The 25879-nt window shown below is 39.7% G+C and overlaps 1 protein-coding gene and 1 pseudogene across 1 annotated transcript; one reads left to right on the plus strand and one right to left on the minus strand.

The window, feature by feature from the left end:
- Positions 1–13720: 13720 nt before the first annotated feature.
- On the minus strand, positions 13721–18466 carry LOC105742537 (annotated as a pseudogene).
- A 4892-nt stretch (positions 18467–23358) lies between these two features.
- Positions 23359–25437, plus strand: LOC101579569 (regenerating islet-derived protein 3-gamma). The gene is made up of 5 exons (XM_004634178.1): positions 23359–23434; positions 23969–24087; positions 24264–24401; positions 24985–25111; positions 25370–25437. Exons 1-5 carry the CDS (start codon positions 23359–23361, stop codon positions 25435–25437), a joined length of 528 nt encoding a protein of 175 aa, XP_004634235.1.
- Positions 25438–25879: the final 442 nt, after the last annotated feature.

The raw sequence follows: 25879 nt of genomic DNA on the forward strand, positions 1-25879 counted from the left end.
GAGTGGGCATCTTAGGGACAGTGTCCACAGCTAAGCTGCTTATTCCCCCTCCTGCCTCTTTCCTGGGGAAAATGTTCAGCACCAGCACCTGGGTCTTCTCAGAAGACACATCTACAACCCCGCAGACGCTGCTCAACTCTGCGCTGTGGAGAACCTCTTCCATGCCCCCAGCCTGTTGTTTTCTGCCAGTTCACTCCTTTTCCTAGTTTTCTTTTTCTTTTCTTTTTTTATTTTTATTGTATGATTTTTTTTGCTTTTATTTTTATTTTTTTGATAACAATAAAATTCTTCATAGGAAAATTTGCATGGGTTTAGGTACACAATTTCTGTACAAGTATAGGCAGACATCATCAGATTTGTACTATCACATACATATGTTATCATTATGTAGTATTTCAAAGCTTGTAGACCAAAAATGTTATTTTTTTTCAATAATACACTGCATACATTCTTCCCAGTGGTTAATTGCTGTACAAGATGCAGACCTGTGATCCTACTTACAAACACCATTAGAACAAATCATTCTATTCATTAAGAGAATGCAACTATATATCTATCCCAACCACTTTGAATACACAGATCCAAAATGGACATTCATAGTTATATCCCAATTTTTTTAAGTTCTGTTGTTGAATATTATAGGTATGTAAACTCAGCAAAATATTCCAAAAGAGTCCAGTAGCCCATAATAGCATTGGGTCTTCTGTTTAACTGGCAATGTCAGAAATTATTGACCTGAGTCCCCCACAGCTCAACATAACAACATGGCTTTACTTCCTATATTTCGTCTTCATACTTTTCTACTGGATGGTTAAGACCAAGGTAAAGCAGGACCTGTGCAACAAGAGTTGTAGCTTTTTGGTCTGAGAAGGTCAGTGAAATGCCCTCAGATTTATCCTGAGATCCTGTACCTCAGGTTGTAGAACCTTTGCCAGTGTCAGCCATGTCCTAGTTTTCTTTTTCATCTACAATCTTTCAGTTATTTTCTCTTTGCCCCACATTTCTGTCAATTAAAATCCAACTGCCAGCAAAGCCCTAAAACACTGTTCCCTACGAAACTGAACACTGTTCATAACTTCATGTACTGTCCCTCTCAAAATAAAAAAAAATATTTTATTATGGTAAAATGTATCACCTGCCACCCATAAGACAAATTTCCTTGTCTTTTTATGTTAAATATCTGTATGATATTGGCAGCTTTGCATCTCACTATAAATCCTCAATATGCTTTACTTCTCTTTTTAGTTTTAATGTATTTGGTCCAGGTCTTACTACACAACTTGGACTTTTCAGTCTCCCCAGCACTGAGATTACAGGCAGGTGCCACTATACCCAGACTTGGTTGACAGCTCAGCGTGCCCCAGGGGCAGCGCCAGTGAGGCATGTGGTGCTGAGAATCGAACCCCAGACCCTAAGCTTGCCTAAGCAGGCACTTAGTCCCTTGAGCTATCTTACTGACCCCTCAATATGCTTTTCAGAAAGCAGCACTATTATTAAACTACTATTACCCATCCAATTCTGTAGCCATTGCATACATATGCATGCCGGGCAATTCACTGTAGCTGCTCTGTGTGGTTAGTAGCAAATGTAAACTGAAGTTTAAGACTTAGCAGTAACAAGTTATAAAATAGCTCATTAGGAATGTTGACTTCTTTACATATTAGACTAAATAAAATATAGTACTTCAATTAATTCCAGTCATTTTCTTTTACCTTGTTGTATTACTAGAAAAATTGGAAGATACATATGCAGCTTGCCTCCCCTCACATTACATTTTTATCGGACAATATGGTGTAAAAGTTTGTGTGTCATTTGATGTACCTTCAGCCACTTAACATCTAAGGGATTAATCACTACCTCATCTCATTAAAAATGGACTGTTATAATTTGTTCATAATCACAAAGCTAGCAGCAAAAATCAGAACCTCAGACTGCTACCGGAAAACCTGGTCTCCCTGTAATAATTCTAGGACAGTTTCATCTCTTCTGATATAACACTGAACTTAGATCTCACGAAAACTTCAGTACAAAGTGTTTTCTTTCTAAAGGGATATATTGCCTTTAAGGCAATGTTTTACTTTTTAAGTCAGAATGTCACGGCCAAATGGATACACTGCGAGCTCACTAGAGTGGTCTATGCCTGGCACATGGTGCCTGTCACAGGGTGGTAAAGCGAGAAACACTGGTAAAGAAAGCTCTGCTTTAACGTCAAAAAAGCATCCTCTCTTTCCCAAGCTCGGCCTTTTGCCTTTTGCTGTTACGCTCTCCAAGCAAAGATGCACTTTGCTCTCTTCTGCCGCAGACAACTGCCATCCATCCATCCACTGCATCAACCACGAGCAACAGCAGAGTGGGCCGCTGCCCCCCACCCATGTCATCCTCCCGTGTCCTTTCTCCTGGGCAGAATCTGTCTTGCCTCATTGTGATGAGTGAGTCCAGTGTGGATGGCAAAAGGCCACAGCATGGATATTAGCACATACACCTCGGGTATGTCACTGAGTTCTTTGTCCCTGACAGACACAATTGCCTTGGATGAAAGATAGGGTATCTTTCTAGGCAAAATGTCATCAGATCTGCAGCAACAGGGTAACTAAAGGGAAAAACCCTTTGGAACACTTCCATGCTGACTCACCCTTCCCAGTCCCAAGTCTTTTTCTCTCACCATGTTGTGATTTATATCTACAGAAATCCTCTGCAAGTTAATTCGCTTGAGATATGCTTGGGTCTGGGAGGTAATATACTTATCAGTGATGCATCCATTGGTGAGCTCAGTAGCCATATGTGCTGTTAGGAGGTGGGGCCTGGATGGAGATGGGGCGCCGCAGTACGACTTGGGAGGCTAGGTTCTTCTCCCCAGTACCTCCCTTCTGTTTCCTGAAAATCCTGATGTGAGTTGCTTTCATCTTCCAAGCCCTTCTTCATCCATCATTTCTTCTGTCTTACAATTGGCTGACTAGGCACCGAATAAGACCTCTGAAACTTTGAGCTAAAATAAACCTCTTCTCCTTAGCGCTCAATTTTTCAGAGCATTTTTTTTTGTCTTAGCAAAGACAAAGTGGCTACTACAGCCACTGCTAATGAACTTACCCCCTTCGTTTCTGCAGAGATGTCCCTTTTTGCTCCAGGATAATTGAGTCCCAAACGCTGAAGATAAAAGCTACATTCCAGGCTGATAAACAAGCATCCCTGATAACAAAGCTCCATCAAGACAGCTGTGCTAGAAATTATTTAGTGTGTAAGTGCAATTTCACAGGCCAACCAGTGTGCCAACAAACGCAGCCTGACATTAAACAACTGATAGCGAGGGACTGGTGATAGCGAGGGACTGGGACCGATTTCCCATTTTTTTGCTACAGGAATTTTAACGACAGTTTACCTTGAAATTATCTTTGTAAATTTCCATTTTTTAGAGCAGGGAAACATTCTTTCTTTTTCTCATAATTGTGTGTCTGATGCTTTTAGTAGTAAGAAATTTTCTTTACAAACTAGCAGAGTAATCAATGCCTCCACCTTTATTTTTATTTATATGACTTTACATGTCACAGAGAGTTGGATCTAGAGAAAATTACAGGGGTGAAGGCTTTAGTAGGATGCAGTTCCTCCTCACTTTGGAGTTTTCTGTATCCAGTCCTGTGCTAGGCACTGCAGCATATTAAAAGACAAGCACACAGGCGCTGCCCTTGAAGAGTTCAGACATCCTGGGAGAGACATGAAAGGGTGATAGTATAGAAAACATAGCATGAGCTGGGGAGACGTACAGAAGCCTTGCTCCTCATGCGGGTGAGATGGAAGCCTGTGCCTGTGCCTTGCTCTGCCTAGAGGTCGTGCCTGCATCTCTCTTTGCATCTGATTTCTTTAATTCTTACTCCACGCTGATAGATTCAGAGATGACCTCCGATCTATGACTCCACTGTCACCGTCTAAAGCTGGCCTGGCTCCCTGGAATCAGCCTCACAATTCCTTTTGGAGCTGTTAAAGAAAACCAGTCTTAAGCTACACTATCCCTATTCAAATTCACCTCCACTTACCATGGCCACAATCTGTCTTGGAGGCGCCCATGTGCCCGCGTTAGTGTTGTTAGGGTGCAACTTGTCATTTTATCTCACCAGGCGATTCCTCTTGGGCAGGACTTGTCTTCTCCATGGGACTCCAATCTATCAGTCATCTGGTTACTGACACTTACCTGGGAACCAATTGTTAAACAAAAACTGGTGAAATATTTTGTCAATGCTAATTACCGTTAGTACCATCTTGTTGGTTATTTGTCAACAGCATTTCACTTGCTTCTATTTTCCACCCCTAATAACCCACCTCAGCTCCATCAGCACTCCTTGCATCTCAATTCCTGTCTGGCTCAGGTCTCTATCAAAGTTGTTTTTTTTTTTTTTTTTTTTTTTTTTTTTTTTTTTTTTTTTTTTTTTTAATATATTTATTGAGAGAAAGAAAGCTCCTGTCCCGACAGAGGGACAGGAGGGGGGCCGAGCGGGTAGTTCCCCGGGAAGCTGTCTCTTCCAGGGACTTTTATAGTGTAAAACATGTGGGGCAAAGGTGGAGAGAATGGGAACTCGCTCAGGTGGGCAGGAGGTGGGACAAAACTATGGTCAACCAATGGGATTACATATGGGACAGGGTCTTTTCCTGTTGGGGGTTGGAACGCGGGATAGGGTCTCTTTCTGTTGGGGGTTGGGCTAGTGACTCACTTGGGTCTTTCCAGGTGATTGATACCTATTCAGAATATCAATCCCAGGTGCTACTTGTTTAGCATTTGTTTGGCCTTTAGGACTTTAGGTCTGGTTCACAGCAGGAGCATCCGCCCCTCGCACAGTTGTAAGGCATCTCATCTTCTGTGCTGTCTCCTTCAAGGGCCTGGCCCTGCCTGACTGCCTATAATATTTCTATCTAACTGGGCTGCCTGCAATATTCCCCCTCTGAAGAAGTAACCTGAACTGCCATGAAGGGAAAGGTAAATGTCCACAGCTGCTAAAGAAGAAAACAAGTGTTTATGATATAGTCAGAGGAAGTTTCAGATTGAGGCGGTCATGTGTCTTCCCTCTCAGTCTAAAAAAACCCATGTTAACTGCCAATATAAAAAAAAAAATCCTGTTAAACTTTCAATAGATTGCTTATACAGATTTGTCAATAGTTATCCATCCAGTGGCCCACTTACAAATGGGAAAATGCTGTTTTCCCTATGCCCGGTAATCCATGTGCCCCAAGTAATAACAGAGTTGATAAAATATAGAAGGCTCGTTTGTTTGAGACAATATACAATGGACATAAAAGATAAAAGAGATTAAACCTCACATTTAAGAGATATTTGCTAATAGACCTACAAAAAGTTCTAACTCATCTTTTTCATAATTATCCTGTTGTGATTATTTGACTTGTTTCTTTGGCTTTGTCTCCTCCAGACTCAAAGCTATACGTCTACGGAAGAGAAAAATGCCTGTCATCTATCAAAGTTTTGTGTACACAAAAGTTATTCTGTTTTTTTTTTTTTTTCTTTTTGTATTTGGTACAGGGTCCAAAAGGTCTCATTACATAGATCAGACTAGCAATGATTCTGTTTTCATCCTCCAAGAGCTGGGATTACAGGCATGCGCCACCACACCCAGGCACAATGACCATCTCAGTGCATCCCAGGGACAGGGCCAGCATGGCAAGCTGGGAATCAAATGCTGGCCACTGCACTCTGCCTAATCATAACTTTCCCGGGTGTGCCGTACTGGCCTTGACCCTGGGGTGCACTGAGATGGTGAATGAGACTGGACATAGTGGAGCGAGCCTGCAATCCCAGCACTTGGGAGTCTGAAAACAGTAGGATCACTAGGAGTCCTATCTGTGTAGTGAGACCCTGCAAATCCTGTACTAAATACATAAAAAAAATCATAACTTCACCCGTCAAAGTTCTGCAATGGGGGCTGGGGAGATAGATCAATAGAATAAGTGCTTGCCTGGCAAGCATAGGCTGCTGAGTTCAATCCCCAATACTGGGGGAAAAAAATAAATAAGCTCCAGAATGGGCCTAACATCTGTCTGTTCCTTGAATTTAAGCGCATCTCAACACTCACATGGGACCACTCTAGCCCACCCAAACTCTATTGTCAGCAGAAAGACACCATCTGTTCACTTGACAGAGAACTCATCAATTAATAATCAGACAGGAAGCCAAGTTGGTAAAATGTCTGGATGGTGAGAGAAGAAAAGTAACCCTGAGTACAGGGTGGTGACTTTTACTCAAAGCATCTTTCTGCCTCATCACTTGAATCTATTTCTTTCCCACAAGAAAGGCAGAAAGATCAGGTGTAAGGCTAAATAGTAAGAGGAGTTCAGTGAAAGTGCACCTGAACGGTGGGCTCCGATGGATGGATGACAAAGCCTTCTGAGACCTCAGCACTGCTTCGGTCCTCCTCTAGCTGGGTCACATGAAGAGGGAAGACCCGCCTTCTGCGTTCAGCCTAATACACACCCTTTCGTGGTTCGCGGCTGAACGCCACTGGGCTCCTGTGTGAGAGGGTGTGGTGACCTAGCTCCTATGCAGACTAGCATGAGTGCTGGTGCCTTTTTGGAGAGTAAGCGGAGACCTATCAGAAATGGAGACAGAATGCAGAAAGAACTGCCCACAATCCCTATCACATAGTCTTGCAGGTTAGGTGAGAAATTTTGAGGTGGAAAGAGAGGAAATTTTGTAGAAATCTTAGGGAAGAGAAATGACATGTCCAGCCTTAGCAGTATGGTAAAAATTGTCAATAAAATTCTAATTTTTAATCCTCAGGAATTCATTAAGGGGACAATCAGAGAAAATCTGGTTATATGTATATATGTCCCCCAGTATCCCCAGATCCACCAACAAAACATCCAGTGGATGTGATATATTGTCAGGTAACTAAGTGTTGAGTTATCTCCTGGTCTCTGCTGTCGTGTTGATCTTTTATGTGACTCGTTTTGCATGTTCGTAGACAACAGTCCTTTACACAGTGTCTGTCTCTGTTATTTTTCTCTTTGCTGAGATAAAATACTTGGTGCCCAAAGTTAAGGGAGGTGAGGTGTACTTAGCTCACAGTGTGTGGACATTTCAGTCTATAATCAACTGGATCCAAGGCAGTGTGACATGGCAGAGGAGAATAGATCATGGTGGCCAAAAGGTGGCAAAGCGCCAAGAGGCCTTAGCAGTGTATTTCTGCCCTTTTTTCTATCTAGGCTATTAGTGGTAGGGTGGTGCCAAACCAACCAGTGGACCTAGTTAGCAAGCACGCCCTCTTCATCCCAGCATTGCACCATGAATCAATCACATAATCTAGATAGGCACCTCGGAAAAAGTCCACCAAGACTGCAGTAGGCTTTGCGGGTAGGTGAGCATCCAACCACAAGCCATGGTGGGTCTTCATTGTTGATGGGACACTATACCCGACACCCACAGCTTAGAGAAGGAAGGTTTATTTTGGCTTCTACTTATAGTTTCTGGTTGGCTGGCTTCAAGACAGAAATGAAGGGATAGAAAGACCTGATTGGAGGAAGGCTGCCCATACCAAGGTGGCCACGGAGCAGAGGTGAACACACCCTTTCAGGTCACACACCCGCATCCCACCTTTTCAACCCAGCCCCTCTTAATGGTGTGTTTAGCTATGGATTCATCATTAGGCTAATTCACGGATAAGTGCAGCATACTTATAATTTAATCCCCTTCTAAAAGCCCACCTCTGAACACATGAGGCTTTGGGTTTTTGGTGTGAACTTCAACAACAGGTGACCAAATACACATACACACCCACACCCCCAAGTTTCCACATGCATATGTACATAAACATACAAGAATAATAATAAAAATAAACTTCCCTAGCATATGGAATGGCTACCCTCTGCCATGTTCTTTTTTTTTTTTTTTTTTTGCCATGTTCTTTATGTTCAAAGAAAGTTGGCCCAGAAATCTTTCTATTTTTCTAGTTTTTTTCTCTCACTAGCTCTTAGAAAGATTTTATGATTTTTGACTTAAAAAGAAAAGAGGGGTCTATAGTGCTAGGTAAAAAATCAGCACATTCATTCTACTCACAGAGTAAATGAAACAGTCCTGCAAGCAGATTTCAGCTGGAGAAGGACAGGCTGGCCTGTGGCAGTGGTTGGGGACTATTGCTAGACCAGAACAGGCTGGCTACAGAGTGGCTCAGATGGTGTGGGTCTTCACGGTGCAACACAAGCACCAAACGCTTACAGGTAAATGATTATGGGAAGGAAGAGTAGGTGAAGAAATTCAGAAGATAGGTCATAGATCAATATTTGCTAGCTAGTAGCAAACACTTGCTTATCCTGAGAAGTAGCCTCGATGATAGATAACATCAATATCGTATGTTGAAAGACAAAAATATGACAAACTGAGATTGAGATACACAGAACTCAGACCCACAGTCAATAGAAGTGAGTTAAGACATGAAGCTTGGGCTGACTGGGTCCCAGGACCCTGCTCTAACCTCTTCTCCCTCATGCTACACCAGGAGGGCTTCTTAGGTTATTAAAAGAATCCTAAAACATTGCCTCCATTTCATTCCTGCTTGTAACCGGTGCAGAGAAGTTCAATTCGTGCTTTCTCTCCCAGAATCAGAAACTGTCAGAGCCGACATTTGAACTCAGCCTCTTTCAAACCTGCAATGAGGACAGAACCTGGAATGGATCAGGTTGCTTCTCTATACAATGGTATCATTTCTCTGTAGATCATTTGCTGACAGGGTAAGTGTGGTGGGCACTGTATAGACAGCTGTCCATGCCCACTGTGCTTGCTGCGCTACTGCATTTCTAGAACAAAAGAAAAGATTTTAAGGGCTGGGGAGAAAGCTCAGGAGTTTAAGTGCCTGCCTGGCAAGTTTAAGGATCCAGGTTCAAATTCTGGTACCACATGCCATGGTGGCCCAGGGCACAAAGCCTTCCACCGAAACTGGGTGTGGTGGTGCACTCCTGTAATCCCATTGCTGGGGAGGCTGAGACAGGAGGATCAATATGAGTCCAAGCTATGTAGTGAGGCCCTGTACCAAATACATACATATATACATACATACATACAAGGTTTTTTTAAAAAGAATTTTATTTTATTTTTATTTTAGGGAAGGGTCTACAGGGTGTTCAGGGTTTCACTACCAGATCAGATTTATAGTGATCCACCCGTTTATAGCCTCCCAAGAGCTAGGATTACAGGTATGCACCACCATGCCTAGTCTTAAAAAAAAAAAGATTTTAATATTTTTTTATTATTTTATTTTTTACATCACTTGTTTTTATTTTAAAGAAAAAAAATAAAAACAGTGGTACAAAATCTCAAAAGATTTTAATATTATTTAAAGCATATATAATGTGTATGGCCAGAAGGACAAGGCTGCTTAAATTACCCCAGCTATCTCCCTAGGACAAGATGAAAACCAACCTTAGAAAGTACCACTGAGACACTGCTTATGGTGGGGAGGGGATGATTAATGGTTGTAATCACTGATTCGAGGTTTTCTGCTTTTGCTTTAGGCTGAAGCCAAGAACACCAAGGTAAGCGTGTTGTGGTGAATAATTCAAACACTGAAAGCTTTTCCAGCTGCTTCTCTATTTGAAAGCAGTGTCCCTGGCCACACTTTAGTTCCCATTAGTAATGCTGAACTGGAGTGGTCTCAGCAGACATGAGAAGTGTTTTCTTCGGTGTGCTCTTCAAGTTTAGTGTCATGAGCCACCTGGTGGAGTAATAGGGAAGGGTCTACAGGGTGTTCAGGGTCTCAGTACTAGATCAGGCTATGTAGTGATCTGCCTGTTTACAGCCTCCTAAGAGCTGGGATTACAGGCGTGTGCCACCAAGCCCAGTCTCAATTGCCTTCTAAGCGCAACCCGGTGGTGGAGGTTGGGCCAGCATGGCAGGCCCAGGGATTGAACCCTGGCCCCTGCTTGCAGGATCTTTAATCCGCTGAGCTATTTGACTGGGGTGTGTGTGTGTGTGTGTGTGTGTGTGTGTGTGTGTATTAGATTAAATTCTTGACATTTCTCGAAGAGACGCTGAGCCATAGAAGGCCAAGTAACAAGGACTCAAGGGCCTACCACTATTTCCTTTAGAACAATGGGTGCTGCCCACCTGTTTTTCTTATAGGAAAATATAAATCTCATCATTATGAGGACTATTTAAGATTTCACAAAAGGAAAATTGGTTGGAAGATGCTTAAAGTCAATTTCAGTTCTTTTGCCAACCTTAAATATACTATGAGTTGTTTAGGAAAAAATATGAAACATATATTGTTAAAAAGGATAAGACTTCAAACTCAAGTAACTGTGTAAAAATGAAACGAAATTTGAGGTGTAAATTACTGTGAAAAGACTCATGTTAATATCATCCCAGTACTTTACATAGTTATACCTTAGTCTTGCAGAATGTTTGTTACATCACTGTTCTTAGTAAATTTTCTCATCATACATTGGAACTGGACAGCATGAATCCTAGTTAGAGTGCACCACTGGGGTTATCACACCCTTGAGACTGTTATTTTTCCAATATAGTTGGTCTGTTCAGAATTAATGAATTTCCGCTTTCCTTTCAGGATTTGCAGAAGTATTTTTCAGGGCAGTAGTTTAGCTTTGGAAAATCTATCCTTTGCAACACTGCCTTTCCTAAGACTGCTGCTGTTGCTTTGTATTATATGATAGGCTTGTAGGTGAATACCAGTTCCTAGGTCTCGAACTACTGCTGGTTTCAAGGTCAATCTACCACCTTGGATGAAGACAGCTATGTCTCATGGAGTTGGGAGTGTATCCACTCACTTGATTTACTGTCAAGAGACTGGAACTCAGCCTCCCTCTTAATAAGTTTTCTCTGTGCCTTTTAGGTATGCTGGTTTTCTTATCTCCTTAATCCTGAAAGATAGCTCAGAATATACTGCAAACATGATTATTTATAAGAGTGGTAAGACTGTGGAAAAAGATGGTATCTATAAAAACCTTTCAAAATACTTGTTGACATTTGCAAAAACAGAACCACCGTTCTGAACCTTTGTTCACATCCATAAGCACTGAATTTCATACACAATACCTTCCCAAGTCTCAAGACTCAACTATAACAACTTAGTGAAGATTGTATTTGTTCTCACAAATGGACTAGACCAATCTTCCATGGAGTAAATACCTTTGTATCAAATGACCTTTAACTTTATGTGATGCTTAGCAAAGGTGGCCAATCACTTGCTGAAAATTCCATCAGCAGAAAGCAAATACGATCTTCCAGAATTAATGAATCGATCAACGAGGGTGAAATATTTCAAAAACCTTCCAAGTCACAGAGCAATTAATTAGCTCTTTTCAGAATTTAACTCATTGCTGCTCAATGTCTGTAAAATGTCAGCTAAAATGAAGTGGTGTGTAGCCTGGCATTAAAAAGAAGAACTCAAGGGGAAAAAATGTTCTCATCTGACAAGGACACTGACATGCAGTGTGACCCGGTATAAATCAGGAACACTTTTTATTTCTAAATCTGTTCTTTATAATACATAATTAATTAACACCTGTCCTGCCTAACATACAGGGTAATTTCAAAGATACAAAGAACTCACAGGCAGTTCTGAGCTTTAGACAATTGTCTAAACTAAAGAGAATTTTGGGGTTTGCAGCATTTAGGAAACTTACAGAGAGGGAGGAACAATATCAATTCCTTTCTTGAAACAAAGAATTGGTAGTATTTTATTTTGTATAAATGAAAAAAATCTAATAACTCTGCTGAACACAAAGTTTTTCTTAGCATCCGTTAGGTTAATGAAACTTTGCAAATTAGCACACATGGCTATTGGTCATAGAATGTCCCTGGTGTTTTCAGTTGCCTTCATGTACAACAGAAATCTGGTTTTCTGGGTTTAGGTCTTCTAAATGTCAGTTCCTTCCCAGCGGTAAATTGAATGTCTTTGGAAAAACATTTCCTTTCTCATGATGTAGAAGTAAATGGTTTTGCAGCCAACTCTAGTACAGTATTTCTTTATTTTCCACCCTTTTCCTTCCAGAAGGAGCAGTGAAGAACATTGATTTGGTACCTGGTGTGATTTCTGTGAAACTATGGCCAAGTACGTCAGCTTCTTCAAATTTTTATTACCTGTATTAGAAAATGAGATTATGCATACATGATGACCCTCTGGACATTGTACACAGCAACTTGTGTAGAGTTCGTCCAATAATGTCTGACACAAAATTTATAATGGAATAAATGGTAGTTATAATTGTATAGTCTTTATACAAACTGGTCTGGTAGCTCTTTGAAAAATACTGAATTTATGAGTAAGGGACTTTTCTAAATCACATACCATTTAAAAAAAAAATATATATATATATATATATATATATTTATATATATATATGCATTTAAGTAGATACACAGAATGAGGAAAGTTTCACAAGCACTGATTAATCAATGTCCCCAAGAAGGGATGAAGAACAAGTCAAGTTGACTGCCACCCATAGATAAGCTGCACAAACGCCTCCGAGAAGGGACTTTTCATAGCCTGCATCCTGTTCTTTCCCTCAGTCTTTCTAAGCTCTCATGACTGTCTTTCTATTGAAAATAACTAGCCATCTACTATGGCATTACAAGGTACTCAAGGTAATACTATTAGCTGCTGTTTACTGTGCAATCATATTTGCTAGCATCATGACAAGTGATGTCAATGCCTCGTCTTATTTGATTTCCACCACATGACATGATCTAATTGTAGAGTCCATCACCTTGATCACTGTGTTTTCTCCTAGCTCACTGTTGGTGTGGGGCAAATGTGTGTGAGAATGGATACATAAAGACCCAAGGGACATTATGAGTAGTAAAGAGAACCACAACCTCAAAGCATCCATACTCTCTGAGTAAAGTTCTCAACTAGAAATCTTATCGGGAATCTCAACTTCCTGTTTCTCTCTGTCCCACCCACATGACTTTTCTGCAGTATTCAGGTCAACCAATTCCAAGTATCTCTTGAAGGCTGGAGCTGGCTTTTCCTCCTACATCCTTAGAGGACATCACCCACTTGAATGAGTCGTAGGAGTGTTCTGCTCCTGTGGAGATGGACTGCTGGACCATGTTGGGCAACATTTTTCCTGAGTCAGTCTCAGTTTTGAGACACAACATTCCCTTTATTCCCACAGCTTAGATTTGTTTTTCTGGTTTCTTTTTCTTCCTTGTCTCATTCTGAGACTGGTGTCTCCATTTAGCTCCTGTCCTAGCTTGTGGTCTTCCTGGAATTATTAATGGATTTTTTTTTTTCTTTTTTTTTGAGACAGAGTTTCACTATGTAGAGCAGGCTGGCCTTGAACTTGCTGTATAACCTAGGCAGGCCTCAAACTAATGGTGATCCTCTTGCCTCAGCCTCACAAATGCTGGGACTACAGGCATGCACCACCACACCCAGTCTATAAAGGCACTTCATTCCTCTCTTCAAGCTTCCATAAGCAACAAAGATTGATGTATAAAACAAAGAAAAGAGGAAAAAGTTAGTATAGAACAAAAATAAAGCTGGGGATGCCACAATTTCTATAACATTCCTTGTTTCCACTGAGGGCAATACAGATCCTTGTAATCTCAGCTAGTAGGAAGGCTGAGGCAAGAGCCTAACAAGTTCTAGGCAAGACTGGGCAATTTAGCAATATTTTGTCTCAGAAATAAAATTAATTAGTGAATGAAAAGGTGTTAAGCACCAGTCAGCCTCCTCACTGTTGGGACAGAATACCAAACACCCTCAAGTTAAAGGATGACAGGGTTATTTTTGCCATGGTATGAGTCCATGACCAGCCGGATCCAGGGCACTAACGGCACAATAGAAAAACATGGCTCAGAAAACCTGTTCCAGGCATGAGTGCCAAGAAGCAAAGGAGATTCCCAAGCAAGAATTCAGCCTTCTGGGTCACACCAGCCCTATCCCACTGCCAACCAGGCCCCAGCTGCCAACAGTACAAGAGGACACTGATAAGTGTAGTATTCTGAAGGTCTTGATACCACCCATGAGCCCCACCTCTACATATATGAGGGTTTGGGGGACAGTTTAGATCCAAACCACTCAAGGCTAGGTTTATAGCTTAGTGGTAGTGTGACCTGGTTTGGCTTCGTAGTACTGAAAAATAAAAATTTCCATCTTTTTCTGTTGTCTCATCTCAGGCTATGAAACTCAAGCTAATATGTGGCATCAGATATTTGAAAAGACCTCAGATGAGCTTATTTTTCTTTTCTTGGTCTTGTCTCCTCATCTTTTCTCTTTTTAGTAAATTTGTGTCTAAAGACTGACCATCAGAATACTCTTGTTCATAGAACACAGACATTGATTCCCTTAATGCTCCTTGATTTAGCTCAAATGTATGTATAGTAGATATCGTGCTAAATCCTGTCTATAGAATACTCTTTCTTGGAAATCCTAACAGGAAATGAGCTTGAAAGCTTAACAAATAATAAACCTTTGAATAAAGTTATTTAATGTAAAAAACTAAGTGATTATTATTTAAATAATTTTGTTTATGAAAATATAAGGCAGCACAGTAGGTGTATGCCTCCTTTTTAGAATTAAGTTATCTCTAATTGTCAACAAAAAATAATAGAATAAAATTTGTCTATAATGGGTCCATGGCCAGACTGGTGTTTTAATACTTTACTTTTTTAAAAGAGTGTGTTTATAAATGTTTTCTCTGATATAGTAAGAAAAACTTTTTCCCTAAGATGGAGATTTTAATATGAAGGCAGTAATTATTTTCTCCAGGGGGATCTTCTGGGCTAAGTTGCCCAGTCTTGTCGTAATAAAAAATTCTGCTAAGTCATGCAGGATGTGAGCCATACAGCATAGACCACTGGAAGCCATATGCCATGCTCTGCCTTCCTCCTCCCTTGTCAAATTACAACTTCCTACTTCCTTTTCACAATATCCTGTTTCCTTGTTCCTACCTCTCACCAATCACGACCCAATCACTATCTGCCACGTCATGCAGACTGTCCCGCTAAGCCCCACCTCCATTCTGGACCTGTATAGCCTTTGCTCCCCTAGGCAGGCCCTCATAAACTTCATGTCTTTCTTTTCCTGTGGTCTTCCCCTTGCTCACAATAAAGGCCTCTTACATTTTTCCTGTCTCTCTACCGTGCCAAAAAACCTAACACTTATTATCATCTTGCCTCAACCTTCCTACTAGCTGAGATTATAAGTATCTGCATTGTCTTCAGTAGAAACAAGGAATTTTATAGAAACTGTAGTGTTCTAATTGTAGTCTCTGGGGATATTCCAGCATTTCAAGCAACAATAGAAAAACCACTGTTTAGGGACCGGGGAGATGGCTCAGTGGAATAAGCACTTCCCTAGCAAGCTCAAGGACCTGAGTTCAATCCCCGGTTCCACCAAAAAAAAAAAAAAAAAAAAAAAAAAAAAAAAAAAAGAAAACCACTGTTGTTTCCTCAGAGATTTTTTTGGGCCAACATTTCATTGGAAAATGGAGAAACATAGGTCAAGTTTTCTAAAATCATGATTCAAAACTTAAAATGTCAAAACTCATTTTTTAAAGAAAATAAGATTAGGTTGAAGTCAACAACTTCTGATATTGCCAGGCCTTGGGATAATCAACTACTATTATGGACTACTGACTATATTGGATTATTTTGCTGAATTCATGCACCTACAATGTTTGAATGGCAATGGAATACCCTTCTCCGACAAAACTAAACAAAAAAAGGGGGCAAAAATGAAGCACCATTTTGTATCTGTATATACAAAATAGGATAGATATACAGCTATTTTCTTTTAATTCAATGAGAAGAAAGATTTGTACTAACAGTGTTTGGAGAGGATATCATGCCTGCATCTTGTACTATGAGTAACCACTATGAAGACCACAATATGCCATGTATTAATTATTGGTAATTGGTTTTGAAATGGTCTCATTGCTATTTGTTTCTTGATATAATTAATGAAAGAAGAAAAGAAGATTAAAATTTTAGTTTTCTCAATCTGTACAACATAGTCCTATTGGCAGATAAGAAAATGTCAATTTTCCTGAGGACAGTAGCACTAATTTGTACCTCTACGAACAGCAGTATGGAGGATTCACTGATCTAAAACTTCATAAAAACTTTGGACAGTTAAATGCTTTCTTTCTTCCTTCCCAGTCTTATAGTTGTGAAGGTATGCTTTTTTATTTAATTTACTGACTGACTACTGAGGTTGATTGGTTGATTAGTGTGTTGCCTCTTTAAAAAAACATATTCTCATATTTTTGTTCATTTATAAAAATATATTCTTTATTTTCTTCTTGATTTTAGAGCTATAATGCTGGATATGTTCCAGCATTTCAAGCAACAACAGAAAAGCCATTGGTGGTACCTCTGAGACTTTTTTGGGCCAGCATTTCACTGGAAAATGGAGAAACATAGGTCAAGGTTTCTAAAATTAGGACTCAAAACTTAAAATGTAAAAACTCATTTTTTAAAGAAAATAAGATTAGGTTCAAGTAATCAGCTCTAGGTAATAATTCTTTTATCTGTTATTTTCACAAAAGCATTTTTTTTCATTTGTGGTATACACACTTATTTTTAAATTCATTTCTTTTTTATTTTTATTTATTTTTTTCCATAATTTTATTGAGAAACAACTAGCAATGAGAGAGTTTCAAACCAAATTTGTAGGGCAGTTTCAATAATTAACACATTGCATACGTTCTTCCTAGTGGTTATTTGCTGTACAAGATGCAGACATGATATCCTATTTACAAACACTATTAGAACAAATCCCTCTATTCATTAAGAGAATGTAACTATGTATCTATCCTAACCATTTTGAATACACAGATACAAAATGGACATTCATCTGTATCCCCTTTTTTGTTTAGTTCCATCATTTGAATATTATAGATGTGTTAATTCAGCAAAATATTCTAAAAGAGTCCAGTAGTCCATAATAGTATTGGGTCTTCTGCTTCCCAAAGAGGAAAGTGATCAATGATGTAGTGTGTGTTTTTTTTCTTTTTTTGGAAATCACTGGAATTTTATTTGCCTCAGGCTTATGACTTGCAACCAAAGACTCTGTGCAAAGAAAGCAAAGGTTAAGTACAATTTAGGGAGATGCAGACAATACACATGAGTGACACAGGAAATCAAGTGGACAAAAGAAGCCATATAGTACACTATATAGATCTCAATATTCAATAGCATTTTCAACAAAAGATTTTTAAAACCAAGAGCAAAAAAAATTAAGCAATGTTTATAGTAAACACAAATCTTATATAATTTAAAAAGCATTTTTCAGATCCTAGAGCATGAAGTGGAAAAATATATATGTAGGTGAAATCTAACTACTGTACATTTATCACCTATTGAAGTTGCTTATATGTACCACAGTATAAAAAAAAAAAAAACCAAACAAATAAAAATCTCGAAAATTGCCCGATAAAAAATAAAATAACTAGTGGTGTTTAATGACTTCTCTTGGTTGTCAGTGCTACAAAAGACAAAAATCTCATCCAAACAGGTGACAAAACCAGGCACAAACCTTTACCAAATTAGACCCACCCATAGAAATATACTATCCACCCACATTTTCCATCAAAACCTTTTATTTTTTTTACTCTTTGAATCTTTGAGGCCCATTTGGTCACAATATGTTGCAAACTTTGTGTTTTTGACACTATGATATCATATGTTTGTTTGGCACTATTTTAAAGTTAGTTTATAAGATGACACAGAAAGAACCCCACGGGACACATGAAGCCACTGGGTAGAAATGGGAGGGGGAGGAAAAGCATTCAGCTCCAGGGGACCACTCACCATCAGTCCCACTTGCTTCTGACTCATCCTGTGCATCCTGCTCTTTGTAGCTGTCAGTCACTCACCGTTGGCTTTGTTTTCTCTCCATTGGCCATTTCTTGCCTTTTCCTTTGTCCCGTCCTTTCTCACCTCTCTTACTGAGTTTGATTTTCACCTTAATAGATTTTGCCTCAGACTCAGACTCCTCTTCATCTTCCTCTTCCTCTTCCTCATTGTTTTCCTCCTCACTTTCTTCCTCTTTGGCAGTTTGCTGCCTCACACTCTTAAATGCTGACTGTAAGATGACGGAGTCTTTGCAGATCTGGGATCCCTCTAAGTTGAACGTCTGAGCATTGTGACATAGAAGCATGACATCTTTCTCCAGATCATCCAGGCTTCAGTACTTATGAAATTTTTGAAATCCACTGGCTTCCTAATTAATTCATAATATTTTGGTAACTCTTTCCTGAAAGGTAACTAAATGAAGACCTCGCTGAGCTCCTGCCCTGAACTATCTTTGTAGTCGATCACAGTATCAATGATAGTGTTCATCTATTTTGTCAGTTTGGGGGGATTTGTTGACAGCTTCTCAGCTGGAGGGCAGCCTCAGCTCTTAGCGTTTTCTACATCTTCCTTCACAGGATCTTTGTCCACATTTCTTTGTCCTCTTCTCTTCTTAATCCATACTTCCTCTTCCATTTCTTCCACGTTGCCGTCTTCAATGGCCCCATAGTTTGCCTCTAACATAGTTCACGAACAGCACCTTAAATTCATTTCTAAAAAATAACTTCACATCTATCAATATTTTATTTTATAACTTGTGCATTTTTGTATCTAAAAACCATACTTACGTCATAGTCAAGACTTTTTTTATTCTATTCTTACTTTTTAAAGTTTTAGAATTTCAAAATAAGTCAATTCTAGATATTTTTCTTGATTCTTGACTAATCAATTAATTCAAATTATTTAGGGTTTCTTTCTAATCAGTAAAGGCTCATCTTAATTTTAATTTCTGTATACCATGGTGTTGGTCTCCATGTTTTTATATACATCAAAGTTTGTTAAGCCTTTAACCATGCACTTTGGGGTTAAATCCTAGATCCAACTAAATTCTTTCGTGTGTGTATGTTTTTTTCCAAATACGTTGAATATCCTTGATTGTTTTTCTTTATAAAGTCTTTAACTAGTTCATTAAGTTAAAAGGAAAAACTCTGCTCATTTTTGTACAGTTAAAACAAGCAATCTTTCAAAATATTGTCTTTATCCTGTAAACACGTTTGATATCTCTGTATTGTTAAGAGGTGTTTATTCATTAAATTCATTAAATGAGATTAACTTTATATTTTAATACATGTATATTTCCTACAGAAGTGACCTTTCTAATAATTCCTCTTTTAACTTGAGTAGAAGGTTGGCATTCAATTAGAATTTACATATTGACAATAATTTTGATAACTAAATTATGTCTTTAATTCTAGTAATTTGAAAAATCTATGTTTTTATAGAGATGACATACACAAATAATGACATTCATTTATTTCTTTTTCTTGTTTAGATTTTTCTTTTATAGAAAGTGTACTTTCTGTGGCATAGTATTATTAGATGGAATTAATGAGAAAAGGAAACTTGTATATACTTGTGTTTAAGATAAATGTTTTGTACTTTATTTTTGAGTTTTCATAGATTTCTTCATCAAGTTTTAGTTTTCCTTTCTTCTTTCTTCTTTTTGCTACCGAGAATTGAACTCAGGACCTTGTGCTTGCCAGGCAGGTACTTGTGCCACTCAGCTACATCCTCTTCATCAAGTGCAAAAGATAGTCTTACCCTGTCTTTGTTAAGCATTTTTGCCACTCATTTATGAGAATGTAATACAACTGAAGAACTTTTTTGGATAGTCGTATGGATCTTTATCCTTAAATATGGTGTGACACTAACACTAATGATTTCTCAAAAGAAATCATATTTACATTCTGAGGGTTAACACTTTTTTTCCCTCTTAATTTGTTATACATATAAATGAACTTGATATATTTAGTACTTTGCTCAGAAATTTTGACTTTATGTTTCTAAGTAAGGTTGGCCTTTAAATTTCTTTCCCTTATTATCTAGAACTTTTTTGAAATTTCTTCATAACCCTTTCCCAAAATATTATAAAAATAATTCAGTCAACCCTGGAAGGAAAATTACTGTCATTCTCTATGTGTTTATTATTGAGTAACAAAGATCCCCAATGGCTTCTCTTGTTCCATTCACATCCTCTTCTTTTGGACACTAACAAACTGGAGTATATGGAAAAAATTCTGACAAAAAATTTTAGTTTTTATGTATCTTTAAATGATAAGTATGCTTTATGTAATTTAAATATCTTATTGAGCCCCTCAGATGTAACCAGTTATCTTCATAGCTGATCAATTTATCTAGATAATCTTACATCTAAAATTTTCTTATTTATTTGTTCAAATTAGAAATTAAATATTTCTGATTTTTTTTTAAATTTTATTTATTTGTGTGTGTGTGTGTGTGTGTGTGTGTGTGTGTGGCCAGCTCAGCCCACCGGGGGGGGGGGGGCTGGCTGGCATGTGGTGCTGGGGAATTGAACCGCAGTCCCTGTGCTTTGCTAAGCTTGTTCTAAGTAGGTGCTTTAGACCACTGAGCCATCTCACCAGCCCCTCTGATTTAAAATATTATACAAATAAATTTATTTTTTGAAATATTTGATTTTTTATTATTTTGAGATATTATAAAAATAAATATTTCTGATTTAAAATAATAAAAACCTACCACACAGTAGGTTTCACACATAATTCTCTAAGATGTTGAGTGCTATTTTCTTAACTCATTGTTGAGAAAGAAGAGTCTTTTGTCTGACAAGATTTTACACTCTCTGAACTTTTCTGTTTTATTCTTTTGCTGTAAATCATAAAACCTATTTTCATCTTACATATTTCCTAGAGATTGATATTGATCAGGGGTTCTAGAGATTAATTAATGATTTTCATCTGGGAACCTTTTTTTTATTTTCTAAAGAGAAAAGAATAAGTAAAAAAAGCATAGAAAGTGGTACAGAATTTCACTAAACAAAATGATAAGTATTGAACAATAGTTGGTATGTTGCATATGGTAGTCTTGCAATTGGTTTTTCTGATCACCAGATATAACCATGCAAATTTGGTCAAAAAGATTAAAAAGAAGAAAAAGTATGAAGCATTAAGTATTACTTTCAACAGACCAGTGGGGCGCAGGGAGATAGCTCAGTACAACAAGCACTTGCCTGACAAGCACAGGTTCCTATGTTCAATCACCGGTGCCACAAAAAAATTAACAAAATAAAAAAAATAAAGCATCAACAGACCAGTGGAAAAATCAGCACTCCAGTCATCCAAACTACCCTGCGTATATGTGTACATATTTTTCACTTCTTTGTTTCTTTTCTCCTTTCCCTCAGAGCATTTTTATGCACATAAAACTATTCAGGAAGTGCCGAGGAGATAGCTTGGCAGCACAAACCCCTGCGTGGCAAATGCAAAGTCCTGACTTTGATTTCTGGTTAAAAAAAAAAAAAAAATCAGCATCTCAGCATCCCAAAGAATTATTGATAAAGCTGTTGTTGATATCTATAAGACACTAAAACACAATTTTAAAAATGTATACCAGGTATCTATGATCATTTTTTTAGATGCTTCAGAAAATTTTCATCTACGAAACACTGAAGGATGTCTTTCTACCCTTTTTTTTTCAAGTAAATTTGTATTACATGGAGCAGTGAACTGCAACTCAATGCATTCCATGGTTTCCTCATAAAATCCACTGGATTTAAGGTTGGAGGGTTACCATTTGATCTTGCACATTATTGAAGTACATGGGTGTATCAACTACTCTTCTTTCTCATTTCTGAGACAAATACCTGTCATCCAAAATGAAGGAAGGAAAGGTTTATGTAGCTCACAATTACTGGAGGTTTCAGTCCATACTCAGCTGGTCCAAGGCAGAATGGCACATGGCAGAGGGCAGCAGTTCATGGCAGTGGCCAAGAGCAAGAACAAATGGGAGGAGTAGTGGCAACAATGGCTAGAGAGAGGAAGTCTATCTTCCTTAAATTGCTCTCAGGCTAGGTGTAGTACTCACACCCATAATCCCAGGGGATCATGAGTTAATCACATCTGTAGAAGTCTGCCTCATAACTGCATGAGGCTTTGGGGATACAAATACACACAAACATAGCAATGAGTTCAAGGGATAGGACTTACTAATGCATATTCACCATCTTCACTGCTTCATCACTTCTGCACATGCTCAGTCAAGTGTGTCATGGCCCAATGCAGCTGCCTCCATGTCCTGAATCCACTCTAAACTTCGACCTTTCATGGGCACATTGACTCTAGAGGAGACTCATAAGTCACGTGGTGGGAGAGGGGGCAGGGTGGGTAAGGATGCAATGTAGTATTTTTCCAACCCTCGTTTTGCATTAGATGGTACTCAGAACAGCATTCTCTGTACTTTTATCACACCTCTTGAAGACACTAATGAAAGACTTCAGAAGCTCTCCTGAAAGTGGCAAGTATGATTGGGGTAAGTGCATTTGAAGCAAGTATTTTAAGGGGTATTAATGGCAATGTGCCTTTTACTGGAATAATACTTTTATTTAAGCATTCACCATTGCTTCTGGTCATCCCTACTATTTCTGTCTTCCTTTGTGTTCATTTAGAGCTTTAACTCACAAAGTCTCTTCTGGCCCCACTTCTTACAACAAATCTGAAGAGGCAGCTTCCCAGAATTACTCTTTCCTTGGATTACATTCACTTGCATCCTTCCAGAAATACATTTTCCTCACCAATAGTTCCAATTTCTGACCAACACAATTTTCATTTGATAATTTTCCTTCAAAGTTATTGGGCAGGTTTTTAAATGGTATAGGTACCATCTGGAAAAGACAGCTCTTCCAATCTTATCCAAAGCACACTTCCCATATTTATTTTCCTTAATATCCAAGGACACAGTATTTTCCCACTTTGGGACTCCACAGTTAATGCCACATGACTGCTTGTACACCCTGCAGTTTCTCAGAACATTGTATCTGGGAGAGTGTGGAAAAAGTTCAGACTTCACCTGTTTTGGAAGCAGAGCTGACCTGTTAACAGGAAAGAGGCAACAGCTGTGGTGATTCCCAGCTTTTGGCAGGAAAAGTCTCCCCATGGTGGGAAATCTCCTGGAGTCCATGCCAAGCCCAGCTCTGATCCCTGCTTATGAGTTCCAGTCAGGGCCCCTCCTACAGATCCCCTATAAAAGCCCAGGCTTTGCTTCCCTACCAATCATCAGATTCTTGCAAGAGGCAAGAAAGGTAAGTGGGAGCTGAAGGAAATGGGGCAGGTGAGGAAATTCCCCTGTGTCAGAGAACACAGGAGCCAAGATTTAGCAGAAGCGGTCCTGGGAGCTGTCATGGAATGTGGGAAGTGCAGATTTCCAAAGTCCTTTCAAATTATACATGGGGCTGGGTAAGATCAAGATCACTGTGCTGCTGTAACAGGAGAAGAAAGGGGGAGATGCTGTCTCTGCCTGCCCCTTCTCTGACCCTGTCACCTTCTAGACCAAATATCTTGGTGGCCACAGACACCATGCTACCTGCCTCATCTCTCAAAGGTGTGTCCTGGGTGCTGTTTTCCTCCCTGCTTCTCTTATGTCAGGTCCAAGGTGAGTTTCCTGTGGCTGTGACATGGGATTCCCTATGAGGGTCAGAGCCACAAAGGGAAGAAAGGGGCAGTGTTTTTGCTGTGGTGATGTGATGTCCTCCACATATGAAACTCCCTGTAAATCCCCCTGCTTCTGCCTTCCCTGTGGTTCCCACTGCTGAGGGCAGCAGAATGGTCTAGCCCAGAATGAGATGGGCTTTGTCAGGGCCCTTGATTCCACTTTGGGGTTGAAGACAGAAAATATGAAAAGGTCAGTAATAAAAGTAAAGAAGGACAAGGATTGCAGGGCCAAAGATGCTGTCAGGGCAAGGTGGGGTGGTAGGGAGCATGTGAAGTAACTGATGAGAGAGAAGTTCAAAAGCAACACAGTTGCTCCCCATATAGGAGGTCAACTGTAAGATAAAGCGTTCCCTCTGAATGTGGGAAAAGGGACTAAAAATGTAGGGCTGTATGCTTACTATCCAAGGGCAGGTCTTATGATTTTTCACAAGCTTACTGACATTTTACTCAACCCTGTTTTCATCCCCGCATGCAGGTGAAGGTGCCCGGGAAAAACTGTCCTCTCCACGTGTCAGCTGTCCCCAAGGCTCCAGGGCCTATGGCTCCTACTGCTATGCCCTGTTCAAGACACCCAAATCCTGGACCTTTGCTGAGGTGAGTGCTTATATACGGGGCTGTGGATGACAGGGAAGGATGGTAAGAGGGGCTCCCCAAAGTTTCTTGGGAAAGAAATAAGACCCTGGGTTTTCATAAAGGGTCCCCATGTGTGTATTTCTGCCTGCTCTTTCCCCCTGAGGTCCCGTGCTTCCTACCACTCTCTTCCCATGCAGCTGGCCTGCCAGAAGCGGCCCTCCGGACACCTTGCATCTGTGCTCAGCGAGGCTGAGGCGGCCTTCATGTCCTCGCTGGTCAGGATCAGTGGCACCTCCTACCCGTACATCTGGATTGGGCTCCATGACTCCACTCTGGTGTGAATCTATCTTCTCCTCTGTGCTATCTGTCAAGTATCACTGTTGCCAGAGCCCACTGTCTTGGGAAGGCCCAGCAGTAATGCCAGGGAGGTGGAACTCAGGTTTCGGGTGGCATGGCAAATCCTTGATGCCCACTAAACAACTGAGCTCTGTGATCCCTCGCCTTCAGATTAATGTAATCTGTCTCACAGGAAGCTTTGGAAATAATTTGAGTTTCAAACAAGTTCAAAAGACCAAACAAGAGCCTAAAATGAAACTAAATTCCATATATACTCATTATATAATGCATTATGTAACAGATATGACTTTGAATTTTACAGACTAATCACTCATAAGTCACCAATTACACTCAGCAAGCAAGATACTAGTTTAGTGTGCTCAAAGCCCTTCTGATCAATAACTAGAATATTTGAATGGGAAAGAGCAATTCAGAGAGAAAGTCTTTCACAGTGATCTTGGCAAGGCAAGCAGAAGCACACCAGATTCCGCTGGGCTAGGGAGGGGAGTGGTTGTTCTAGAAACCAGATCATGCAGCCAGAGATGGAATGACCATTCCTCCCACCTGTGCCTCTCGCTGCAGGGTCTAGAACCCAATGCTGGTGGCTGGGTTTGGAGCAGCACCGATGTGCTGGATTTCTTCAACTGGGACAGAAATCCTTCCACTGCCTCTGACCGTGGTTACTGTGGGAGTGTGACCCAAACCTCTGGTAAGAAACACAGGAGCAACTTCTACTGTCTTCCCCATCTCTTTTGCCTGTTCCTGAGCCTAATTTTCTGGGAATTCTGGTGAAATAGGAAATTCACTGGCAGCTTCTATTCTGCCATCTCCATCTCCTTCTCTTTGTCTGTGACACTGGAAAAGATGAGGAAGATGCTTTAAAGCCTGTATTGTGCTCTATGATGCCTTCTTATTGAGTTCCCCAGATTCTCCAAACCCATTTTCTTTGCCTTTCCTGTGTTGCCAGGATTTCTGAAGTGGAGAGATTATGACTGTGATGCAGAGTTACCCTATATCTGCAAGTTCAAGCCCTAGAGTATGCAGTCACCCAGCTGACACTGTGTGTTGCTTGTCACCAGGAAGAGTCTGAATGTGAAAGATTACCCCCAAAAGAGACCATGCTGCCTTCCCCTCAGTGTGCTCTTTTCTTCTGATCATCTCTTTTGCTTCCTCTCACCCTCATTTCAGACTCTGCTGGGCTTCCTGATGTCCCAGAGAGCAATAATAAACATGTTTATTTTATATTTGTATGCTTTTATTTTCTCTCTTTATATGGTCTAAATATATCCATTAAGTGCAGGGCTACAAGAGTGAATTATTTTTATGTGGGCTCCTAGACAATCATCCCAAAAAGATAAAAGAGGTTGATTCTTGAAGAAGACGTGAAAACACTTGACAAGTATGTTCTCAAGACACCTTTAAACACACAAGGAAATAACTTCTAGGTAGAAAAATGTGTTTCATAGATGTTCTTTGA

This window comes from Octodon degus, unplaced genomic scaffold (assembly GCF_000260255.1).
Source record: "Octodon degus isolate 3935 unplaced genomic scaffold, OctDeg1.0 scaffold00058, whole genome shotgun sequence".
In the NCBI taxonomy this organism is placed as follows: domain Eukaryota; kingdom Metazoa; phylum Chordata; class Mammalia; order Rodentia; family Octodontidae; genus Octodon; species Octodon degus.